The 25,012-nt window shown below is 39.0% G+C and overlaps 2 protein-coding genes across 2 annotated transcripts; one reads left to right on the top strand and one right to left on the bottom strand.

Moving 5' to 3' along the window:
• The first annotated feature begins 854 nt into the window (after positions 1-854).
• Positions 855-11,706, top strand: cdx1a (caudal type homeobox 1a). The gene is made up of 3 exons (XM_017703755.2): positions 855-1,421; positions 7,775-7,923; positions 10,410-11,706. Exons 1-3 carry the CDS (start codon positions 986-988, stop codon positions 10,611-10,613), a joined length of 789 nt encoding a protein of 262 aa, XP_017559244.1. The 5' UTR covers positions 855-985; the 3' UTR covers positions 10,614-11,706.
• Positions 11,707-15,704: 3,998 nt separating this feature from the next.
• LOC108430968 (exosome complex component RRP40) lies at positions 15,705-24,438 on the bottom strand. The gene is made up of 4 exons (XM_017703798.2): positions 24,113-24,438; positions 21,964-22,113; positions 20,883-21,034; positions 15,705-18,143 (listed from the first exon to the last, which is right to left on the bottom strand). Exons 1-4 carry the CDS (start codon positions 24,338-24,340, stop codon positions 17,936-17,938), a joined length of 738 nt encoding a protein of 245 aa, XP_017559287.1. The 5' UTR covers positions 24,341-24,438; the 3' UTR covers positions 15,705-17,935.
• Between the last annotated feature and the right edge of the window lie 574 nt (positions 24,439-25,012).

The following is a 25,012-nucleotide window of genomic DNA, read 5'->3' as shown; positions in this document are numbered from 1 at the left end:
ACTTTTGCCCAGGTATAATGGGACCGGGTTTTGGTTAAAATGGGGCACTTGTGTTGGAGACACTGATTTTCAAAATTCTGATTAATAAGCTAAATGTTCTCATTGCTCACTCAGAAAGCGTCAGTTTCAATATGAATAAGAATGAGTCTGTTAAAGTGTCTCCAAGTGCCTGAAACCTCCCTGCATACAGCTGAATGCAAAACTTTGAATGCCTCTGGTCAAGACGACAGCTCACTGCTATTGTTTACTTGCTGGGTTTAACACACTGGGGGAAAAGGTTATGGCACCTTTTTCGTTTATGCTTTTTTTTTTCATGTTAAACTCAGAAATTGTGCACTAAGGCTCGCATATCAGTGCCATATTTAAGCGCGTTCTCTGTCGAGGTTGTGCTGCTTATTTTTACTTAGAAAGTCAAGAAAGCATGTGACATGACTGGGGGCGTTCAGACGTTTGCAGATGTAGATGCTTATGCAATATAGAGAGAGCCAGGCAGGAAATAGGAGCAGATTGTCAGTGTAGCAGCCTTCACGCGGCTGCATTAGCGGCAGTTTTCTGCTGCCAAAAGTTTGCGCCTGAACTTTTTTTTTCACGGTGTGACCAAAAACCCCTTCAACTTCTCTCCAGCTCCGTTTCTTAAGATCTTTGCTCATTGTTCTCTCAGAACAATACAGGCAGGGGCAATAATAACACCCCCTACCCCCCATTCGCCATCCCCATCATGAGGCGCCCGTCATCTTGCCCCGGTGGTTGTAAAACCTGCGCGCGCGCGCGTGCGTCACCGCGCTGCTGTGCAAACACACCTCGCGCTCAGGTGCGCCCTGTGCGCTCCAGGAAAGAGGAAGATAGCAGGAAGGAACGGAAGGGAAGGGAGGGAGATAGAGAGAGAGAGAGAGGTGGTGAGGTCCTGGTTAAAGTCAAACCGGGGCTGCCCCCGCGCTCGTGCTCGTGCTTGCGCTCGCGCTCCAGGCGCACTGGCAATGCGAAGATGTCCGTGAGCTACCTGCTGGAGAGGGACAGTGGCGGCGGCGCTGGAAGCATGTACGGGAATCCGGTGAGGCACGTGAACCTGAGCATGGGAGCCCACCAGGGCGTGTACCCCTCTCCCCCTTACTCGGACTACGGCGGCTACCACCACCACCACCACGTCGCCGCGCTCGAGCACCAGCAGAGCGGCTGGAGCCCCGTGTACGGCGCGCCCCACGACGAGTGGCCCCTGTACGGCCACGGCTCAGCGCACACGTACCCCGGCCTGGGCCCCAGCGGCGTGGGGCTGGTGCCCGCTCCGGAGCAGAGGAGCCTGCCGACCGCCGGAGCTCCGAATCCCGCCGTGCCTCCGGCTGCTGCTGTTAATCCGCACCTCTCCCCCCTCTCGGAGAGAGAGCAGGCCGAGTGGATGAGGCGCGGCCCACCTGCGACCACAGGTACTGACCCTTCTGCCCTCGAACTCATCCCAGAGCAGACAAGAGCCTTTTAGTACTTGACGTTTCCAACTCATGCCGATTAAGTGCTTAAGATCCAAAAACTGGAGCTAAAAATGAAAGCCACGTTTTAAACGGGCTCTGCGTGCCTCACTCTTGTTTGGAAACACCAAACAACTGATAAATGACAAATAATATACTGTAATGATCAATTTATAGTAACGTCTTGATAAGCTTTCTTATTATATGAGGCATTCTAGATGTTATTGTCAGTAAAGCGCTTCACTCTTGATCTCATACAGCTTTCTCAGTCCCTGGGTGCTGCTCATTATTCTGGAAACAGGATATTTCTTAGTTCAAATCTCTAAAGTTGAAGAGCAGAAGCAGAAGTACAGTCGTTTATCTGCAACCGCTTTGAACTTTTGCAGGCGTAGTTAAAGACAAGCGTCATTTTTAACTTTTTAAGATTGATTTTTTGCTCCCTTTTGCTGACTTTTTATACTGGCTCTTTTTAAACTAAGCATTTTTTGGTCCATCCATCTGCTGCTTTTAAAAATAGCCAAGCAATGTAACTGTAACTGTAGCTCAGTGGTAACTGTTCCAATACATAATCCTCATGTTTTCTTAAACTTTAAAATCTAACTACTGCAGCGCAGTTCAAACAACCAGTGCTGCTGTGACTCATCCATGTTGAGCTAAAACTGAAACCTGCTTGCGCTAATTGACTCTTGACACACATATATTATGAAATATATAAATATAAAAATATAAAAATAAAATATATCAACAATGCTGCTGCTTCCACTATGTAACTCATAAGGTTACTGGCCAGTACAGTGTAATTTAGCCGTTGTTACTGTATTTCCACAGGCTTACCTGGAACTGTAGCTCAATCTTTACTGTTCCAATACATAAAACTCAGACGACCATCATCATCGAGATTATGTTTAAGATCCAGCGTCCGCTGCTTAGTTCATTCTATTCGAGTAAACTAAAACTGAAACCCACGTAAACTGACTAGAGAAATGCCAGCACTGCTGTTGGCCAGGCAGCGTGTAATGTACCCATTATTAATGAATTTCTACAAGCTTATCAGGGGCTACATGAAGGCTAATTGTTATGAGGTGATAAGAAAGTGGTATTCTTGTATCGTATGTGTACATATGTGTCATAACGGCACCCAATGGCTTTTTACACTGCGGTAGCCATAAATTCATCTGCGGCGTACTTTTAAAAACATATCTGAGAGACGCAATGATGTGTTGACTGGCACTGTATGCCACATTTTACTGGTACAGAACGTGGAAAGCTACGCTTAGCGGAAGAAGAAGGTGAGAAGAAAGTCAGAGTTTGGACTTTGGACAGAATGTGCCACCAGCTTCATTTTGTCTAATATATGTAAAGATCGAACTGCTTATTTATAATATGCGTTTTGTAATGCAGCATTTACATATATCCTTATGTTATCTAATTGATTTATTTATTTATGAATTTATTCATTTATTGGAGGCTAGCAGAGCGTGTTACTACCGCCGTAACTATCCATATTGCCTGCTTTATAACACCCATTATGGGGTTATCATTTGAGTACATTTGAGGCCTCATATAGCCAGTGTTACCAATTAACCTCACAACTCAAGCTTTACTACTGTATTTTATCATTTTATTGACAGGCCAATTTTTCTGTGTCTATGAGCTACAGACCATGATAATGAGCCATTAGACTACTGTTAATGTAATAGCAAAAACTTTTCTGTAAATGTGTAATGGGGTCATGGAGAGTTTACTGAAGCTTTCCCAAGCTGTAAACGGCAACCCGGTCTTTTACTAACATGTATATGGGCTCTGATGGAGTTTTAAACAGCGCTCGATACAAGTTACACTGATAATTCCAACTCAGGATAATCTTAATACCCAAATTTAGCCAGCTCAAAGCTGTACGTTTATAGTAACCCAATGATCACCATTGGGCTTTGCATCTTGGCCAGTTGTGTTAGGTCTAAATCTAGGCCATGAACACGTGTCACCGTATGGTTTGCCTGCGACATTAACCAGCCCTCTGTATTGGATTTGTAAGTTAATGACCAAATAAAATAAAGCGAAGCATAACCTTCTGCCATAAGATGGACAGGTCAGCTGCAGTTGGTGAACCTTTTTTGGCCTGTGTGCTCACCAAACACCACGCTAGCTGATTTTACTAACTATCTCACCTGAGCATGCACCTCATTTAACTCTGTATCTCACTGAGCTCCCAGCTAATTTCACTCACTATCTCAGCTGAGTTTGTACCATATTAGTCTAGAAGTTCTGGGTTTGCTAGAAGAACAGACAAGACCCACTAGAACCAGTGGAATGATCAACAACATTGCTTTGTATTACTAATGTAGACCTAACATACAGCAGTCAATTAGTGATTAGGAGCAGATCAGCTGAACTTTCATAAATTGTATGGTCTTCCTTTTTATTTTTTACAACAACATAGTGATATTTGATTTGCTCTAAAGGTACAAGAAAAATCTGATGGTGATTTCGACTCACTAAAACTTATAGACATGTGAGACCTAAATAAGGGAAACATTGATCAGGTATTTCAAACAATGGTTTTGCATTTAACAAAATTGATTTGTTTGTTGTTTCGTAGTTTATAAGCAATGAAATCAGCTCACCTATTGGGTCATAATTTGGCTTTAACAATAAATAGAAAATACTATAATCAGAATCAGAATCAGAATCCATTATTGACCCCAGAGGGAAAATGCAGCAACTACTAATACTATTAATACCATGACTACTACTAAGTACAAACAGAATACAAACAACAACAGGATCCCAGCATTATTTGCTTGGATCTTTAATACTACTACTACTATTCTACTAATTCCATTACCACTACTACTACTACCACTACTACTACTACTACTACTACTACTAATAATAATAATCATAACAATAAGATAATGGGGTTCCAGCACTATGCGCTTGGAGTCCTACTACTATCTTAATATTTCTAACACTACTACTACTACTAATACTACTACTACTACTACTACTAATAATAATAATAATAATGATAAAATAATAGCACAGTATTGTTTGGGTGATTAATTTGTCCAACACTGGTCTTTGTTTAGCCATAGAGTGAATGGTTCCATAGTAGAGGATGAACACGCATGTATACAGTACTATGCTCGACAAGTTGGGTGTCCAAAGGTGGTGCAGTGTTGCCACACATTAGTGTATTATCCATCACTGGGTCAAAGCACAAGGCGTCTTTTGAGCGCCACAGCCTGACGCCTGGTGAAAGATTTTCTGAAAAGCTAACATCAGAAGCCAGCCTGTCTGATGACATGCAGGCCGCACCCTGCTGTGTCCACTCCAGGAGGAACCCACGAAAACTGATAAGAGTGACAGGGGTGCATGTGTGTGAACGTGGCAGAGAGAGAGAGAGAGAGAGAGAGAGAGAGAGACATATGAAAACACGTCTGAGGTGGACTGCCTGAAGGAAATCGAGAAAGTAATAGTGGACACTGCAGCTGTATGACAAAAATGACAACCAAGGTCACATTGAGTGATGTTGCATTTATTCTTTCCAAACCATTTAGATTTACACTCAAAAAGGCAGTAAACTGTGACATTCAGGGTACAAAAGCTGGCACTGGGGTGAGACCCCAGGTAAGTCTTTAGCACCCTGGTCACATGACATTTTCGTTGAAGTGAAAGTAAGTTAACACCTCCTCTGCAGAGAACACACTCCTGCACATTTTCATACACAGTTGCTGCTTATTTATTGTATATTGGGAAAAGAATTAAAAATAAAACGTGTCACATACAAAGGTTACAGCATATTTAATATGTTTTTATTTTTTCCCCCCAGTATGTTGATTCTCCATAGAGGGTATGTTAACTTCAACAAAACATCCTGCTTGACCAGGCATGTTCAAACTTTTGCATATGACTGTAATTATGCCACTACAATTAGCTTTTGCGTCGACTTAGTTATGACAAAGTACAAAAACCCCCCTTTCCCCTGGGAAAGCGAATATACTGCACTTTTAAACTCCTTTAAAGTACACATCTGGACCATTTTGTACCCTTAAAGGTACATTTACACTTGGGGAACAAAATGTACCTGCACAGTACCTCTTTTCTTCTGACAGTGTACAGTTTGGTATGTTTCAGTGCCAGAGCTGACACAGTACAAGGTAACACGTTACCGTAATGTAGTGTACCGCATAACAGTATAATTCTTTTGATCATATTACAGTTGCTTAATAAGAATTCCATCACTTGTGTTAACCATACGTCTCTGACTGAACAACATTAATTATGCGCAAAGCATTTAAAATGTACATTTCCTCTATATAGATTATCTGTATTAGTTCCTGTACATAATTTGTGCACAACTGACTTTGCAACTTCACATATGACCCATGGCATGTAAGCCCAGGAAAGAAAAAAAAAACTTTGATGAAAGTTGATGAAAAATCTGTCCAAGCACCTAATCATGCTATTATGAAACTTATAGAAGGACAAAGATCCTTGTGCCAAATAAACGAGAGCCACAGTCTTACTTATTCAGGAACAGCTTTAGTTTTTATTTATAAATATTTTATTTCAAGGCAGCTGTATTTAAACTTTTTCTATTAACTAGTTTCTAGGCTTTTTAATAGCATTAGCCATTCATACTTTTAATTAATTACACACACACACACACACACTTTAAATATGTTCATATTACGTAGTCTGTGTTCATGTTATATAGTTTATGTAGGAAGTATTTGAAGACTTAATATAAAGTTAAGTACAAGTGATTTGTGAACTTGATAATATACAAAAATTCACAACCATAATGGCTTCTGTCCATAAAGATACTGTGTCCATGAATGTAGGTACAGCCAGTACATTATATATATGGTATATAATATAATTACCTGTTTCTGGTGATTTCTGGACAAAATATTCACATCAAGATCGTCAACACTCAGCAAATTCTAGATATTTTAACATGACTTCCTTCTTTATAGCATGAAATTCTTTTCCCTCTAATTTGAAAACACAGATTCTTTGCTGTGGACACGTGTGTGTGTACTAACAGCATGTCTTATCTCATAGCATGTCAGAACATTTGCTCATTATCATTATATCAACTCAGTGTCTCGACAGAACATATGCTAGATCAATACCATTAGTGACTAAACCACCTTAAGCACTGGGTGTATATATATTTATCTTCTGCCGTTTTTTTTTTCTTCACAGTGCAAATAATTATCCATTTTGATAAAAGCTGACATAAAAGTTGACTCTGAGGTCAATAGATATGTTAGATTTAATATCTCCAATACTGAAAAATAGCAAAAAACAAGTTTAACAGAAAATGTGTTTTATGATCAACACATATTGCTGCATGCTTACAATTTACTGCCGAAAGCCAAAAATCTTAAACGCTCTTTATATTATTTTAGAAAAATAATTTTTACATAGCATATCACTGAAGAGACGCTATCTGTTTATAGTTTATAGCCCAGATTTGTGGGTCGACTGTCAGTAGAAAAAAAATTGTTTTTATTATAAGGGTTTAAAATTTCATCACCCATCTATTTGACTGGAAAGAAGACAGTTACAGCCCCATATGACGCCCAGCTTTTGAATGTAGCTTATGAAATATGAAAGCTACAGAGAATATGACGCACAGGTGATGTGGCATGAAAACGATTTATGAGAAACTTTTGATGGTTATCAAAAGACAAAATAGCACAAAAATCACACATACAATAACTTTTCAGAATAATATTAGAACCATTTGCCCATGGCTTTAAACATTTCTAGACTAAATATATTATTATAAGACGGTCATTTCTTTGCACTTTGTTTGAAAACTGCCTCTGTGCTGTAAACCAGTGATTGACAGATTTTTAATGGGATTGATTTAATTAATAGTCTCTACAAATAGTCCTAGTGTTCTGTGTACACAGTTATGATGCTGCTTTATATGTCTTGTGATTCATTAGTGTCAAGCAAATACTATAAATACAAGAGGTGATAGATTTTGATATCACTCAAAGGGAACTTACCTATTATGAGGGGAAACACACGCAGTAATTTACTTTACCGCCTGAATGGATGACCCCAAGTATTTTACTCTAGAGTATGTCACCCTGCCAATTTGAAGGTCAACCTCTTTGACCTATATGCAAACAAAGATAATGTTAACCCATGAAGCAGCCATATAAGGACTGGTATTGACCACTCCTATCCTCTTAACTATCTTCTACAGACCAGCACAGACTACTCATTCCACAAAAAATAAAATAAAATATGTAAAAATTATAATTTCATCTTTGCTTTGTCCCCTGCAGGAGGGAAGACCAGAACGAAGGACAAGTACCGAGTGGTATACAGTGACCACCAGCGGCTAGAGCTAGAGAAAGAGTTCCACTTCAGCCGCTACATCACCATCAGGAGGAAGGCAGAGCTGGCTGTGACTCTTAACCTCTCAGAACGACAGGTGGGTGAGCCAAGACCACATGAAACCCCTGTGTAGGACCACAATTCAATCTCTCAGAACTACATAACTTACAGTTTACCTTCATAGAGGTTTCAAGATTACTTACTGAATAAGGGAATGAGGAGAACAAAGAACAGAGCATGGAAAAAATAAATAAACCCACTGGTGTAGTGGTGCAGATCTTGAGGTATATGGCATAAATACATCTCTGAGAAGACTGATTTCCCTTTAACTCACCTACAGATACCAATAGATACATTTGTGTCTGTGACTTTGTGTTTGACCACAGAGCGCAGACTCATCCAGTCACAAGCTGTATCACCAGTACACTCCTGAAACAGTTGTATGCAAAGGCTTGAACACAAATTACATGTTGAATTTTGACATGACAATTGGTTTCACTCATTCTCTATAGAGAACACACTTAAACATGGCATTTTTCTGCAAATATATATATGTTTCTCAGTTTGTATATATATATATATATATATATATATATATATATATATATATATATATATATATATATATATATATGCTCCAAAGATGTCAAATTCAGCCAATAAACAGTGTTCAGCACATTTTCAGTTCCTGTAGGGGAACTTATTTTCACTCAAAAAAGCATTATTTGACATTTTATTAGCTACCTAATCTATGGCAGTAATGTGGGAATGAAAATATTAAAACAAGCAAGCAAGCAAAATTTATTTATATAGCGCTTTTTACAACAGATGTTGTCACAAAGAAGCTTTACAGAGCAATCAGTATTACAGAAAGAAAAAGAAAAGAAAATCCGGGTCCGAGCCCCCGTGAGCAAGCCAGTGGTGACAGTGGCAAGGAAAAAAAAAACAGTGGTAAACTTGATTAATTTATGATTATGCTGCAGCAGCATCTGAGGCTGAGGATCACACAGCGTTTAAAGCAAGAAGCTCAGGGCTTCAGCCGGTCCAGAAGGCTGGCGAGCAGTGGCGCCTGATCAAGCATGCTACTTGACTTTATGAAAAAGCCTACAGCTGGGTCTGATGACAATAACTCCAACAGTCCTGTTCCAGGCCATATTTCTTGAGATAAATTGGGAATACCTTCCCATCAACTTTATTTGGAAGACTTTTAATCCTTTACACTTGACACATGAACAAGTGCATCTACGTAAAGTAACTGAGGGGAGAGTGGAGTACGACCCAACGCATTTTTTTTAAATAACTTTAATAATATTGAAGAAGGGAAAATACCATTTTTAAACAATCAACATCTCTGGTACAAAAGAACTTGAACTTTGTTTCTAGCACCTACTGTTCATGTACAATTCCACCAGAAATGATGGTAAGCGCAATGTTACAGGTCAATTGTAACGGAAGGTCAGTTTAACACTTGTTCGAAAAGTCTGATGAATTAGTGCACACAAAGTGCAGTGAAGGACAGCAAATAAATATCTTCACACATCCTGAGTAACTACAGCTTTACCAGCAGTTAATGTCAATTTCATCAATTTAATATACATATTTAAAACCAATAAAATACTAACATTTTAAAGAAGAAAATCCCTGTTTTCAGATGTTTTCTTTTTCTTTTTAAAATCTGTGTAAACATATGAAACAAAAATACTTTATTTGCCTTTGTTTAGTAAAGGTGAGTTAGTTGATGATGGTGATTAAAGTAATATAAGGTAGAATTTTTTGATTTACTCAAACAGCTCAGTAACCAAAAAAATTACTTACTTGCTCTGAAAACACTCTTTTGCACAGATCTCTTTAAAACACTGACAAATAGCTCTGAATTTTCATGGGAGACCGTGGCTAGAAAATATGGTAATGTGGCCAGAATAATCACTGTTGTCGGAACAAAATCTTGTATCTCCATCCCTGTTGTTCTTTACATTGTGTGTAAACTTCATGATGAATGAACCAAAAGAAACAACCTAAAATGAATTGGGAAAAATTCTGGTTCCACTGACTTATATTAAAAGTGAAATAGGTTTTTCTCCTTCTCCTGTAAAGTTACCATTTTGGAGATACAAGGTTTTCTTCCAACAACAGAGGCATGCTGCTTGACCTTCTTTAACAACATAAAAAGTCTGTATTACCACATTAGGTTGTTCCCTGCGTTCCCCTATATTTTATGAGATTTAGGTTGATATTCTGTTTGGAAGAAAAAACAAAAAACAGAAACACTTTTTAGTTACTTTAATAATAGAGTTGGGGATCCTATAGAAAACACAGTATTCCCACTTCTCCACTGACTATATACTAGTTAGGGGTACTCCTGGACTACAGTTAGCAAACTGTACTAAGGAAGGATTTTCCACACATGGACTTCACACACATCTTCACTGCTTGACCAAAATGGATTATTAACAGCTGTCATCCACTAAAAATGAGTCTTAGTCCAGGACTGCGCTTAGAACTGAGTAAACATGATATAAAGGAAGACTTGGTTTGACATAGCACTGGTGAACACTATTCTCATTCCTGCTTTGTGCTCCACAGGTAAAGATCTGGTTCCAGAACAGACGTGCCAAAGAGAGGAAGATCAACAGGAAGAAGATGCAGCAGTCCCATCAGGCCTCCACCACCACAGCCACCCCACCCACTGTCACCCACGATGTCCATGGGAACGTTGCTATAGTCGCTAGCGCTAGCAACAGCTTGTTGACGGACACGTTATCTACCACCATCAAAGAAGAATACTAAAAACTGCTGATAGCAGAGGTGGAACACTTGAAGTGAATGTTAAACAAAATAAACGTTTACACTACACCCTCACTGATGCTGAATAAACCTATCATATCACACTGAACACACAAGAGAAAAAAGCAGCCACTGCTACACGAGTAACAACAAATGAAGCACAGTATTTCTATTGTTTTGTCGATAATCAACATGATTAAGGAGAAGCCCAAGAGTGGAGAATATGCAACTCTTACTGGTTCAGAAAGCTGTAATTACTAATAATGTGCCTTTTTAGATGACAATATTGGATGTGCTGGAATTGCCGATGTTTGAAATGTTGTTTGAAGTGTGTAAAACCTTTTGTACTATTTGCTAGACTAATGAAAACTATGCAGAACAAGTGAATAAATTAGAAATGCCTGAGCAAAACTTTTCCTACTGCTTTCACCTTGTGCACCATCCAGGAGCCTTGTGTATAGACTAAAATGACAATTTGTAACACATCGATAATGAAAATGTATAATAATTTTGTACTATATCATTACAGCACAAGATTTATGATGAATCATTGAATTCTTTCAAGTTGGAAAGGACTCCATAAGTTGTAATGGACTTGTGCTTATTGTGTTTGGTCTTGTGCTGAATGCCCATAGTGGTTCCATGGTGATGCCAGTGGAGATGATGGTAAATAATTGCACTGTTGTCATGTGAAAAGGCTGGCTGTTGAACACCTGGTGCGGATCATGAGACGATGTGGAGAGATCCTCCGGGCTGAGTAGTTACTTTGACCCGTCAGTTGTTAAGAGCTGGGTGTGTCGCGGCCAAAGTTGCTCCGTTTGTGGCGTAGTCAGATGATTCACCTCAATTAAAGACACAAGATACATGAGATTTTTTAACTGTTGACTCCTCTTGCCACGTCATCAAAATCAACCTTTGCTTTTGTGGTGAATGATTGATTTCACAATTACACTCAGAGTACTCAGGTAACTGTGTGTTGTGTGTTTGGAAACACAAGAGTAAACTACACTGTAAAATATGGGTTATAGGTTGAAAAGGACCTTAATGCATTTTACCTCACTATGTTTTTATTAAACACAGTACTGTGCAAAAGTCAGAGATCATCCTTTGTTCTTTTCATTTGAAGTCAAAATGACTATTAAGCTATCTGTGTCAGAAAAATTTACAGAAAAACATATTACATAAAATTACACAAGCCTCAACAACCAAATATATAATTTGTTTGGTATTAGGTGTCCCTTCACCTTAACTACAGGAGACTTGGGCTCAATCCCATTTCTTATTTTTACCCTACCCCTTACAGAGGGTCGTGGTGGAAATCTTCCCTTCCAAAATGGGACAACCCTGAAATAAAAAAAGAACATGCCAGTCTGTTGTGGTAGCAGAGGAGCAGTAAATTTCAGCCACCTTGCTGCTGGGCTTTAGTTTCATTCAGGGTTTCATATGCTTTGAAAGAGGGGGGGGTGTAATTTATTATTTATTATCGCCCACCCCTAATTCTTCGGTGAAGCTAAGTCAGCTATTCGCCGGCTTCTTGTTTGAATATTCCTATTCCACCTTAAATGGTTAAACTGCTGCACCATTTAAGGTGGAACTTTAGATAACTAGCTAGACATCAGCATACTACTAGTGATTTTCATGCTTATTAAGATTAAAAGCACCACAACACACTGAAACAACATTAAACTAAGGTAATAGAATGGCTATCAAATTGTTTAACAGAGAAAATACTCACATTTGTGGGTTTCTTCGGTCACTTGTACAGTCTGCTTGCCAGGTTTTTTCTTTTTTCTCATAACACTCCATTTGGAGTGCCCATTTGCAGGGCCAAGTAGCCCTAAAGCTTCACCCTACCCCTCTATCAACTAAAATCGGGACTCCTTACCCCTAGGCGTGAACTCAAAAAACAGAGGGGTAAGGGTTAAGTAGTAAGGGGTAAAAGGGGCAAGGGGTAAAAGGGTATTGGGCCTTACTTTCAGTTTTTCAAAATAATCTGCACGGCTATTTTTCTCAAGCTCAAGCTCTTTTGAAACGTGATTAAAGACTAACTGAAAACCAGGGACCAAATGATGCTAACAGAAGTCAAACTGTAGAGTAACCGCCTTCACTTGCCAAATTTTGCATAACACTCACATAAACTACATCACAGAAAAAGCAGCACTGATACTGACCAGAGCTGATGCTATTTGTGTGAAAAGTCACACAGTAACGGACTAACAAAGCACAAAGATATATACTGAATCTGTAACGGCAAATTAATACATTCAATATATATCGACTTCAAGTACATGATTTGTATAAATGTATAAAATACGCTTTGTATACACATTCACTGCATTTGTTGATGTTTAAAGTCATAGATATATAAAATTGCTTTTACAGTAATGATGTGAGAAGAGAAAGGCCTGGTTTAAGGTTTGGGAATGCATCAAACATTAACCATGCGGAAGCAGTAAAGAACTGCTATGGACGGGATGATAATGGGTCATAAAGATAATGAACCACTGCATTCTGATACTTTTGACCTTAGACACCATCTCTGTTTCTGGCGGTCACTTTAAAGAATTCCAGAAAAAATGTGAAGGGTGTAATGTTATATATTTACATACATACATACATACATACACACACACACATTATATATATATATATATATATATATATACATACACACACACATATATATATATATACATACATACATACATACACATATATACATATATACATAAACATATATACATATGCACATATTCATATATACACACACACACACACAGTGGCTCAGGTAGTGCAGCTCATCCATGATGGCACATCAATGCGAGCTGTGGCAAGAAGGTTTGCTGTGTCTGTCAGTGTAGTGTCCAGAGGCTGGAGGCGCTACCAGGAGACAGGCCAGTACACCAAGAGACGTGGAGGAAGCTGTAGGAGGGCAACAACCCAGCAGCAGGGCCGCTACCTCCACCTTTGTGCAAGGAGGAACAGGAGGAGCACTGCCAGAGCCCTGCAAAATGACCTCCAGCAGGCCACAAATGTGCATGTGTCTGCACAAACGGTTAGAAACCGACTCCATGAGGATGGTATGAGGGCCCAACGTCCACAGATGGGGGTTGTGCTCACAGCCCAACACCGTGCAGGATGCTTGGCATTTGCAAGAGAACACCAGGATTGGCAAATTCGCCACTGGCGCGCTGTGCTCTTCACAGATGAAAGCAGGTTCCTCAGGAGACCATCCGCCACCTCATCAGGAGCATGCCCATGCGTTGTAGGGAGGTCATACAGGCACGTGGAGGCCACACACAATACTGAGCCTCATTTTGACTTGTTTTAAGGACATCACATCAAAGTTGGATCAGCCTGTCGTGTGTTTTTCCACTGTAATTTTGTGTGTGACTCCAAATCCAGGCCTCCATTGGTTAATAAATTTGATTTCCATTGATGATTTTTGTGTGATTTTGTTGTCAGCACATTCAACTTTGTACAGAACAAAGTATTCAATGAGAATATTTCATTCTTTCAGATCTAGGATGTGTTATTTGAGTGTTCCTTTTATTTTTTTGAGCAGTGTGTATATAAATATATATATATTAGTAGATATGCTGAGCACATTTTACTGCTTCTTTCAGTTATGATTCACATCAAATTAGTTAATAGTACTCATAATATTTCTCGACATTACTGCATAACATAATGAAAGTTTTCAGCCACGTTGCCGCTATAACCCTCCTGCTTTCTAACACTCCTCAGCTCACACAGGGCTTGAGCATGACTTGAAAGCCAATGACTTTCAGGTAAAGAAGTTGTCCTCAAAGCCAAAGCTGAACAACCTTTACACGTCATGCTTCATGCCATCTTACACTGTACTGCTTCTCTCAGAACACTACTGTTTACATCTATTACTTGCAACACGCACTTCATGAAGCGCTGCTCTACATACCTGCACATTCGCACATGTAACTTACATTTTCTTGCACCTTTGCACACATTTATCACTGTTTTTTATTGTTATTCTCATATTTTCTATTTTTTCTGTTCTAAGATTATATTAAGATTATATTTGGAGGAACAGCAAAGTAAGAATTTCATTGTACAGTGCAACTGCCTGTTTCTTCTGTGCATATGACAATAAAACTCTTGAATCTTAAAGGAACTTTACATTTACTCACTGAGCTCCTTCCGTGTTTCTGATCCAGCAACGCTGGCCTCACTTTACCTTCCTGAAACAGACCTGGCCTTGGTCACTATCAATGATCTGTTATCAGCAATAAACTGCTATGATGCATTTTCCAGCTATGTTGTCCTGTTTGTTTTTTATTGATTTTTTTGGTTTTGTTTCTGGAATCAGGGGCCTGTGCTGTAGATCCATAATCACCATGTCTAACCCGATGAGCTGATTTGCTGTACAACCGTTTGACCTGCAGTTTCAGTGATTTTTAAAATAAACAATAGTTATAAATGAAGTGAAGCTTTGTGGGATATCACAACTAATCTACAGTCTATAAATCTCAGCAGTGCCTTACAGAGAACATAAAGTGCACTGTTACAACATTTGAGATGTAGGTCACGTACCTGTAATTGTAAACTTGATCAGGGTGTTCTTATTTACAGTATTTACACTTCTAAACACACTGGTATCCAGTCAACAGCTTGTGACGCATTAAAATGTGCAGGGGTATATGTGTAAACACTTATTTTCAGTGTTTTTCAGAAAATGTTTAAAAACACTTTTTTGTTATTCTTATAGTTCAATACTTTAAATATTCCATTTTCCTTGACATATTCATTCTTTTTTATGAAACAACCTAACTGGGGTGGGAGGCATGTTGCTTAGAGACCCCAGGAGATCAGAAACAGCCCTGCTAGAGACCATGCCAGTAAGTCTTCTTTCCTGCAAGTGCTGAGCATTGTGTCAGTATAGAGAAGATGGACTGAAGAGGTAAAGTGTCAGTCAAGCTGCATATGACTGGGACAAAAGCATGCAGCCCTAAAGAACTGGACATCCACACTCGTCCACTTGTAGTCCTAATCTTACACACCTGGCTGTGATATTCAAAAACACCTGGAAACTAAGCCGCTGGTGAGACTGGAACTATATCAAGTCAAGTCAGCTTTATTCTCAGTACTACAATATGTACAGGACACACAGTGTACTGAACCCCCTCAGACCCCATGGTGTAGCAATATCATTAAATAGGCGATAAACAGGAAAAGTGTGAATTTAAATACACTAAAAAAAGCAATAATTGTAAAAATGAACATCAATTCTTGGAAAATAGAATAAAAAAAAATAATGTATTATGCGCTAGTGGTCAAATGTCATCAACAGTTTTATTCTTTATTCAATAACTTCCCATGTATGTTTATGCATAATGTTGAACAGCCCTTGTCAAATTACAAATTTAGTGAAAATGAGTACACATCTTTTATAGGAAACAAACCGAAATATGGCATTTTCTGCCCATTTTGGTGCACAATTTCCATGTATTTTCTGAGTATAACGCATTGGAAAAAGATTAAACATAACAGCATACAACACCAATAGGCATTTCAGACATTTTATTTAATTGTCCAAAGAAAAAATGATATAAGTATTAAAGTAATTTACTGTATCTATGTCACTATACCTACTTAACCAATTCCCTGCAAATCTGACTAAATTGGACCACACCTAGCAAATTTACAACATTATGGATTTTTATCAGAACATCTCTTGACCCTTTAGTCTTTTCAGGCATTCTGGCATTATTCACAGCAAAATGTATCTGTAAATATATACATTTCTTGTTTTTCAATGGCTCCAACAAATGCTTTGTAACCTCAGGTGTTGCATGGTAGTGAATACACCTTCACTGTGAGAACAGCTTTCAGAATAAAATCTCAGAAACAGTAACTTTCCTGTTAATGTAAGTCAGTGTAGCGACACAATTCAGACCATTTCTATTGATTTCGTTAATCAAGAACTGGTCAGTAAAGGGTTTATTCCAACAGTGATGTACATCTATACATACTTCCTTTTTATCATTAAAAACTCCAAACATTTGGGCTTCAAGGGGGGAGGGAATGATTTCTCTTGCTCTTTTTGCCGTGTGATAGTTTTGTATTCTCACCTTGTAGTTTTCTGTCTGAGACGCTTCTAATCTGCTCTATTATGGATTATAAATCTGTACAAGACTGATCTTAGACGTGTATACACTGATCTTTCCTAAGCCAGGTATGTATGGTGTTTCAGTACCCCCACATTCAGGGCTAGAACAAAGTGGGTTTTTGTCTCAAGTGATCGTGTGATGGATTTTTTTTTCATTTTGCTGCATATTTAAATAAAGAAAATGTAAATAAAGTCATTCTGAGTGGTCTGATGTAAAACACTACATTCTAGAGAAACTTAGAGTCAGACTTGTTCACAGTGGTGGTGACAGGAACCAGAGTCTGAAGAGGATAAAGCCTCTAAAAGCTACATTACAAAGTTTATACATGAAATGCTTTTGAATATGTCACATGAGTCCTGAGACACAGACCTGGCAGAAAGTAATGTTTACAAACATTACTTAAAAACTGGTCACTGTGTTGCTGCGTCCAAAATCACATACTACCATACTACACATATTATATTAATTAATGCATTTCTAATGGTGGTGTATTGTTTGCTGTGCTATTCCGTGTGACCGTATAGGCAGCTGTTTTACATAGTCAATAAGATGGCTATATTTGTGTATATATGAGTTTTTGGTTGCTCCTATAAACACCACTATACAGAAGATATCTGTATATACGAGTTTCTTTATAGACGAGTCTCTGAGTCTACACCTTTCTCTTGCACCTTGTCATTCAAAGCCAGTCTAAGTAGCATTCTTTACATCTTGCTGACAGGTTTCAGCAAAAAACAAACAAACAAAAAAAATTGGACTTCCCCTTTAACTATACTGTATGCTTTAACTATGAGCCCATCAAACTGCCCCAAGTGGCAAGTCTGCTTTTCATGGTTTCCCTTACAGGCATTAGGTAAACAGTTAATGATTGAGACTTGTGCATCCTTTATAATCCAAAATGTATTTATTATACAAAAATATTGCTTCAAGACACCCAGAGAAAAACTCTGCTCATAGAGTACTAAAAGAATATGGTCCCCAGCATGAACAATACAGACCTGCAGTCCATTTCGGAGTCCTACTTGAATGTTTAACTCTCAGAAGAGTTGCATACACTGCTGTAAGTCATACCTGAGGAAGTAAATTCAGGCTAAGGTCTCTCAGAAACAGTTTTGTATCGTAAAGAGCTGCACTGTGAGCAGCCCTCAAGAATCACACCTGAGAACATCACTAGATCCACTAGAGGGAGCCCTCCGCCACCCTCTTGAAGAGCGTCTGCCTCTGCTGAGCGGTCATGTTCTCACAGCTATCCAGCAGATTGGCCACAATCAGTGTCTGCTGAACAGTCTTGGCCTTCACCCAAACCCTGCCATTCATACCCACCACCATCTCAAATGGGAAAATCTTCTCAAGGTCCTTCACTATCTCGCTCTGAGGAACAAGTAGTCTGTCGGGGAAGGAAAGGGGGAGAGAGAGAGAGAGAGAGAGAGAGAGAGAGAGAGAGAGAGAGAGAGAGAGAGAGAGAGAGAGAGAGAGAGAGAGAAAATTACTCTATCTGAAATAAGTGTCCTTGGTAAGTGTTTTTGGGATTTCTTCAAGGGATGTGCACAGATTTTCAAGTACTCTGTTAACCATTGTAGGAGCAAAGGTTTGAATATTGAAATCGTTCAATTCAGGTATCGTCTATTCTTCATGACAGCTGGAGAGAAAACATACAGACCAAAAGATTTACAGGGCTGTGAAGTTTCTTTGCTCACATTTAAAATTAAACATATTACACTTTATTACTACAAAAGTGCCTTAACATGAACATCCATCTACTCTAGGAAAAAGAAATGAAAAGAAAAACCAAAACAATGAAAACTCTCTCACTGTCCTAAATACTACCTTAACAAAATCACATGACGGCTCATCATCAGCTAAGGCAGAAGCAAACCAGACAGCTAAAGTTACTGCTAGGATGGCAAATACGTGTCCACATGCATCTGAATATTTTTGGCCACTTGCCCACAGCAAAAAACATCACTTTGAGGAGTGAAAAATAGGGTTTTTTTTAAAAACGCTCTCCAGGATGGAGGTTTTTGAAATCTCTGTTTTTAATGTCTTACTGTGGAGGGGCAAAAACACAGCTGTTAATCTGCATATGCCTGTAACTGGATTCATTCATTAAGCATGCAGAGCTCTCTCTGATATATGACTGACAACTGGGTTTCTGTGTGCTTGGCAATTTGGGGATGATTTGGAGGTTGAGAACGTTTATAATTGAATTTAGCTTTGTAGAGGCATCAGAAGCAGATGTTAACTTGACTGCAAATATTTATTATTAATAAACAAACTTCATTCACCAACTATTTTTAAGAAGATTTTGACATTCACCAATGTTTTCTTATTGGGGATTTTTTCTTCGGAAAGAACACAATCAATACACACATACGAGCACAAAGGTGTGAACAGTTCTGCGGTTTAAAAACAGGTCATGATTCACAAACCTTTTACTTTCCTATAAAAATCGGACATATTAGTGCGAAACACTGACTTACAGCAGTTTGACGGCCCACAAGTCAAAGCCTACTGTGTTTGTAACATGTTGACATCACTTCTTGTGCTACTTTGTGTAAAGTGCACATGCTTACAATGTTCTTCTTCAAGCGTTTGACATCACATTTTGTGAGGGTTACTCTACTGAGCTGACTGATTATCAGAAACGCGTTCAGGTGGGCAAGGATTTTCTTTTTTAAACTGAGCGTTTTGACAATAACCGAATACGAGGACGAGGCCTCTTCATCAGTGCCTGGGCTGCCAGTCAGGAGGTCATTATTCCCAATAGTTGTAGGATGTATTTGTGAAATGAATGCTGGTTATTTTAGTCAGAGAACAGCGATGGACAAAACACAAAAGGATACAAAATCAAGAATTCTGTCAAACTGATTGGGGATGTAATGCTCACTGCAGAATATTAAATAACAACAAATAACAAAGTTTAGCAAGAACTGGAACGCCCCTTTAAGTCTTACGAGTACCTGAATATCAAAATTAGCCCAAATGCACATCCTTCATTTCTTCCAATATATATAAATAAAAGACGCCACAGCATTTTAAAATCTACACATTAAATTCAGCCCAGAGTGAGAATGAATGATTATAATAAAAAGCAATAAACCCACAATGGGACAACATTATACACTACACGTCTACACTTCTAATATCCCTCCACTATACAGTACATATTGACAGTTTACTGACATTCCACTGACTTTCTAAACATCTCTAACAGGAGTGGACATACAAACAACGGAATCAAGTAACAACTAAAAGAAACTTAACAGCGGAGGTAGATGCACAATATCTTTTATGCTCATGTCAGAAGAGTAATTCCCAACCCTGGTGCTGGAGTACTCCTGCCCTGCATGCTATAACACATCTAGCATAACCAAGATTAAACTGAATTGTGTGCTGCAGCGAGGAAACCATAAAACATCCAAAGCAGGTTTTCCAGGACCAGAACATGGGACTACTGTTTCAGAAGATAACTGAGCCACTGTCGATCTTGTTGCCACTGCACAGTACCAAGTACTAGTTCACTATCTGTAATCTGTTTCCTTGATGAAGGACTTGCAATTCTGAATGAAAAGCATCAACTCTGTTTGATTTGTGTTTACTTTGCACTACTTTCCATAACATTTACACTATTTTATCTGCATTAGTGGTAGGCAAGATGATATTTCTTTTCTTTTTAATGGCAAAGGTTTTTTGTTGAGCATACTATGGATGTTTCACTAAAACACTGAACATTAGTGTTTAACTGGATTTAGTGCACTAAAGTATGTATAATTTTGCATAAAAATCACTGTTCCTGGAGTTTTTGATTGTGGTTTTTACAGTATTACTGCCAGGGCTGCACAATAAATTGGGCTTTTTATTATTATTGTGATATGACTATGCAAAATAAACACCTAGATAAGAGCTGCAATGACAGAACAGAGAGGTCATTATATTGCTGTCACAATCAGTTAGAAGCCTAAGGAGGTCTTCTCTGCCAGGACTGTACCCTGCTCTCCCACACAGGGGACCACTAACTTAACCATTAGGGTAAACAGCCGATTAGAAAGTACAAATGAGCACAGCTCAAAAACTGCTACATCTAAAATATGTGCAAGATATTTTTAGGTTAAGATGCTATTTGTACCTGCGCACTAATCCCAGAGAAACCTTGAAAAGAAGCCCATCTGCTCCAAAGACTCCCATCCCATTGGCCCGTCCACAGCTGTCTATACACACCAGCTCCGGCTCCATATCTTTGTTGGCAATAATGAACTGTGAGTAGACCAGATCTCCCACCTACAGAGCATAAAACACACACATACACTACCAAATACATATTCATGCAACTCTATTCACTAAGGCAATACCTTAAAGGCTTTCTGATTCCAGAGTCTACTCCGATCGCAGGAGAAGGGAATCAATTGAGCTACTTTCAGAGCTGATTCCATAAAAGAACGTTCTGGATATAAAACATAAGCACTTGTACGCATGTACTTTTACAAGAGAATTTAACAGCAATCAAACAGGAAGGGATTAAGTGTGTCAGAGTAGGAATGCCAGTGAGACTGAAGTAGCAATTTACCTACACAAGAGGGCTTGGGAAGCTGATTATATATATATATATATATATTTTTTTTTTTTTTTTTTTTTCCAAGTCATTTTGGCCCATTTCTTTTGGTCCAATCATCATGAAATATACACACAATGTAAACAGGCATTTTCAGGCATTTTCCAAAAATGGAGATACAAGGTTTTGTTCTGACAACAGCGACATGTGTGTATGTATATATGTGTGTGTGTGTGTGTGTGTGTGTGTATGTATGTGTATATATATATATATATATATATATATATATAGCTAATAAGCAAAGAGAAACATGCTTTTTATCGCATTCAAACATGTTGATTGCAACCCACTTTTTAATGGATTTCATATTCTACTCTGTCTTCTACTAAAAAAAAAAAAAAAAACAGTGGCCAAACTTAAACGTCCGTGTGTGAAAACTTTGTAGTCAAATCAGGATTCCTACATACCTGGAAGAGAATCAACTCTTTTTTTGGGAATGACACGCAATACCTAGAATATATGGACTCTTGTCTACAAGTTTTTATATAACCTTTTATTTAATTTTTATTGTACTATTTTATGTTTTAGTTCATGTACATTGTGCAAATGCTAATTAAAGAATCTCATCAATATTTCACACTCAATAATGATACTGTACCTGCACATTGGGTCTGTTCCTCTTGGTGGCTCCTTCAAACGCTAAGTAGGATAAGGACGCCTGCTCACTGCTTCCAACGTCCACTTTAAAGATGTCTCCAGACTTTGCGGTCACGATACCAATCACACTTTCCCCCTTCACTGGAACATACTGGAGAAAGAAGTTGAACTAATACTCATCCTGTAATGAACTTGAATGTTTAAGTGAGCACATTTAGAGAACACACTAGCTCTTTAGGTGCTAGCCCTCACAAGTGTGTCACATGAAGTTCACATGCAAGTAAAATACATGTTTCTGCACTTGTCACATGTTAAAAATGTGTTAACACATGTGAAAAAAAGGGTTACATGTAAACATGTGGGTTTTTTTTTTTATACATTTTGACATATTGAAATATATGTGGCTTTTCTGTACAGGAAGGTACTGATGCTAATAAATGATACATTCACAAATCATTAGGAAGGACGTAAAATTCCAAGAGAGTATCCAAATATTAAAAATAATTCAGAGTTAAAACAGTGCATGGACATTTAAAACTGGACCACAAATACACCCCTTTATCCCATTTGCTGTCTTTCGTGGAGGCTGAAAATGGAGACTCACAAGTCAGGTTTTTGTACTGTTTATAGCTCAGCTGCACTGTTTTATAAGATCACTATCCTACACACAGACAGAATTCTCCTTTTGAAATACATCTTACCTTTTTTTGAGCCAAAGCAATGAATGTTGTTAATCATAGGGATGCACGATGATTTCAGAACCATATCTGTATCAGCTGATAACTGCTTTTAACCCTTGTGTGGTGGGGTTGTGTTTGTTATTCAGTGGTCTGGTGGACCCACCGCATTATTGTTTTTTGTTTTTTTTAATCAGTACAGCCAATTACAATTTATGTAAAAATATCAGATGTTTAAAATAACATTATTTTTAAATAATATACATTTTTGACCATTCTTCCAAAAGCACATTTGCGAGGTCAGACACTGATATTGGATGAGAAGGCTTGGCTCACAGTCTCCGCTCTAATTCATCCCAAAGGTGTTCTATCGGGTTGAGGTCAGGACTCTGTGCAGTCCAGTCAAGTTCTTCCAGACCAAACTCACTCATCCGTGTCTTTATGGATCTGCTTTGTGCACTGGTGCTCAGTCATGTTGGAACAGGAAGGGGCTGTCCAAACTGTTCCCACAAAGTTGGGAGCATGAAATCGTCCAAAATCTCTTGGTGCTGAAGCATTAAGAGTTCCTTTCACTGGAATTAAGGGGCCGAGCCCAACTGCTGAAAAACAACCCCACACCATAATCCCCCCTCCACCAAACTTTAAACTTGGCACAGTGCAGTCAGACAAGTGCCGTTCTCCTGGCAACCACCAAACTCAGACTCATCGGCTTGCCAGATGGAGAAGCGTGATTCATCACTCCAGAGAACATGTCTCCACTGCTCTAGACTCCATGCTGTTCGTGAGGTAATCTGAAGGCTCATGAAGTTTGGAGGTCTGTACTGATTGACTCTGCAGAAAGTTGCCGACCTCTGTGCAATGAGCCTCAGCATCCACTGACCCCGCCAGTCATTTTACGTGGCCGACCACTTTGTGGCTGATTTGCTGTCGTTCCCAATCACTTCAACGTTGTTATAATCCCACTGACAGTTGACCGTGGAATATTTAGTCGTGATATTTCCTTACTACTGGACTACTTGCACAGGTGGCATCCTATCACGGTACCATGCTGGAATTCACTGAGCTCCTGAGAGCGACCCATTCTTTCACTAATGTCTGTAGAAGCAGTCTGCAGGCCTAGGTGCTTGGTTTTATACACCTGTGGTCATGGAAGTGACTGGAACACCTGAATTCAATTATTTGGATGGGTGAGTGAATACTTTGAGAAATATAGTGTACGCACATGAAAAATGATCATATATTAGCATCAGCCCACAGTTCCCATGTTGCTGCATCTCTACACTTGTAAGAAAAACTTTAATAAAGACAATGGTTCTATATAAGAGCAGGAACCATTTGTTGGCTTAAATGTTCTTCAGAATGATGGAGAATGAGTGGTTTCTGGCTCTTTCTAGAATCTTTTAGAAAATCTTGCTTGTCTGTCTCTGTGTGTGTCTCTGTGTGTGTGTGTGTGTGTGTGTGTCTGTGTCTCACCCGTTTCTGCTGCGAGTCTATCCAGTACAGGTTTGGTGCTTTATGGCGGAGAATGCCACTTTTGCACACCAGGATTTCGTCTCCGTTCCGCCGCAGTCCGGGCCCGCAGATCACCTTCTCAGCTCTCACCGCGCTGTCCTCCACAGCCGACACGGCAAACGAAAACACGTCTCCGGGTAAAACGGCCTGGCCCAGTTTGTCTTTAAAACAGGAGTGAACGGCGTCCATAGCGCGAGCGGAGTCCTCCACTCTCTCTACCCACGTGAACGGCGGACGGCGCGACAGCAACACACACCGGCGGGACCTCCGCCTGAGCTTACAGAGAGATAAGAGCCCCTTTCAAAATAAAAGCACCGCGAGCCGGGACTTCTGCAAAACAGGCCACCGGTTATTTTAGACAGCGAGGTGCTGAGGTGCAATGTTTATTTACATACTTATCGCTCGTATGAAAACCTGAATGGTATTCCTATAATCTTTTTGAATCACTCGTGCAAAGAATTATTAAGTATTAATGAATGAATGAATGAATGAATGAATGAAGGCACTGTCAACCTTTTCCCCTGATCGCTATATACACGTACACTCAGTTAACAGCACCAATGATCCTGTATTCATCTACAAACTCACTTCTTGACCTAAACAGGCATAAGCATAAACACATTTCATAACAGAAATGTTCCACTGGCTTAAAATGAAAGCATGTCAAATGAAGTAAAATCATTTCCTTCCTGTTCTTTGCTTTTCGTCGCTAACAAAAGTCGAGTTGAATGGGAGAACAAGTGACACATTTTATGAAATTGTGATCTGTTTGATAAACAAGGAAACACAAATATAAACTAAACAATAAATATTATATATATATATATATATATAATCGAATAGAATTTAATATTTATATAT

Source organism: Pygocentrus nattereri, chromosome 11 (genome assembly GCF_015220715.1).
Source record: "Pygocentrus nattereri isolate fPygNat1 chromosome 11, fPygNat1.pri, whole genome shotgun sequence".
Lineage (NCBI taxonomy): Eukaryota > Metazoa > Chordata > Actinopteri > Characiformes > Serrasalmidae > Pygocentrus > Pygocentrus nattereri.
The sequence above is the reverse complement of the archived record's forward strand: the minus strand, read 5'-3'. Positions and strand labels throughout refer to the sequence as shown.

What these genes read in the sequence shown, in the direction of transcription:
- cdx1a (XM_017703755.2), top strand. Translation starts at nt 986, where the DNA reads ATGTCCGTGAGCTACCTGCTGGAGAGGGACAGTGGCGGCGGCGCTGGA. An exon ending in CGGCCCACCTGCGACCACAG is followed by an intron (nt 1,422 to 7,774) that starts GTACTGACCCTT and finishes TGTCCCCTGCAG; the next exon opens with GAGGGAAGACCAGAACGAAG. An exon ending in TTAACCTCTCAGAACGACAG is followed by an intron (nt 7,924 to 10,409) that starts GTGGGTGAGCCA and finishes TGTGCTCCACAG; the next exon opens with GTAAAGATCTGGTTCCAGAA.
- LOC108430968 (XM_017703798.2), bottom strand. Translation starts at nt 24,340, where the DNA reads ATGGACGCCGTTCACTCCTGTTTTAAAGACAAACTGGGCCAGGCCGTT. An exon ending in TAGACTCGCAGCAGAAACGG is followed by an intron (nt 22,114 to 24,112) that starts GTGAGACACAGA and finishes TTCTTTCTCCAG; the next exon opens with TATGTTCCAGTGAAGGGGGA. An exon ending in TCTCTGGGATTAGTGCGCAG is followed by an intron (nt 18,144 to 20,882) that starts GTACAAATAGCA and finishes CTTCCCCGACAG; the next exon opens with ACTACTTGTTCCTCAGAGCG.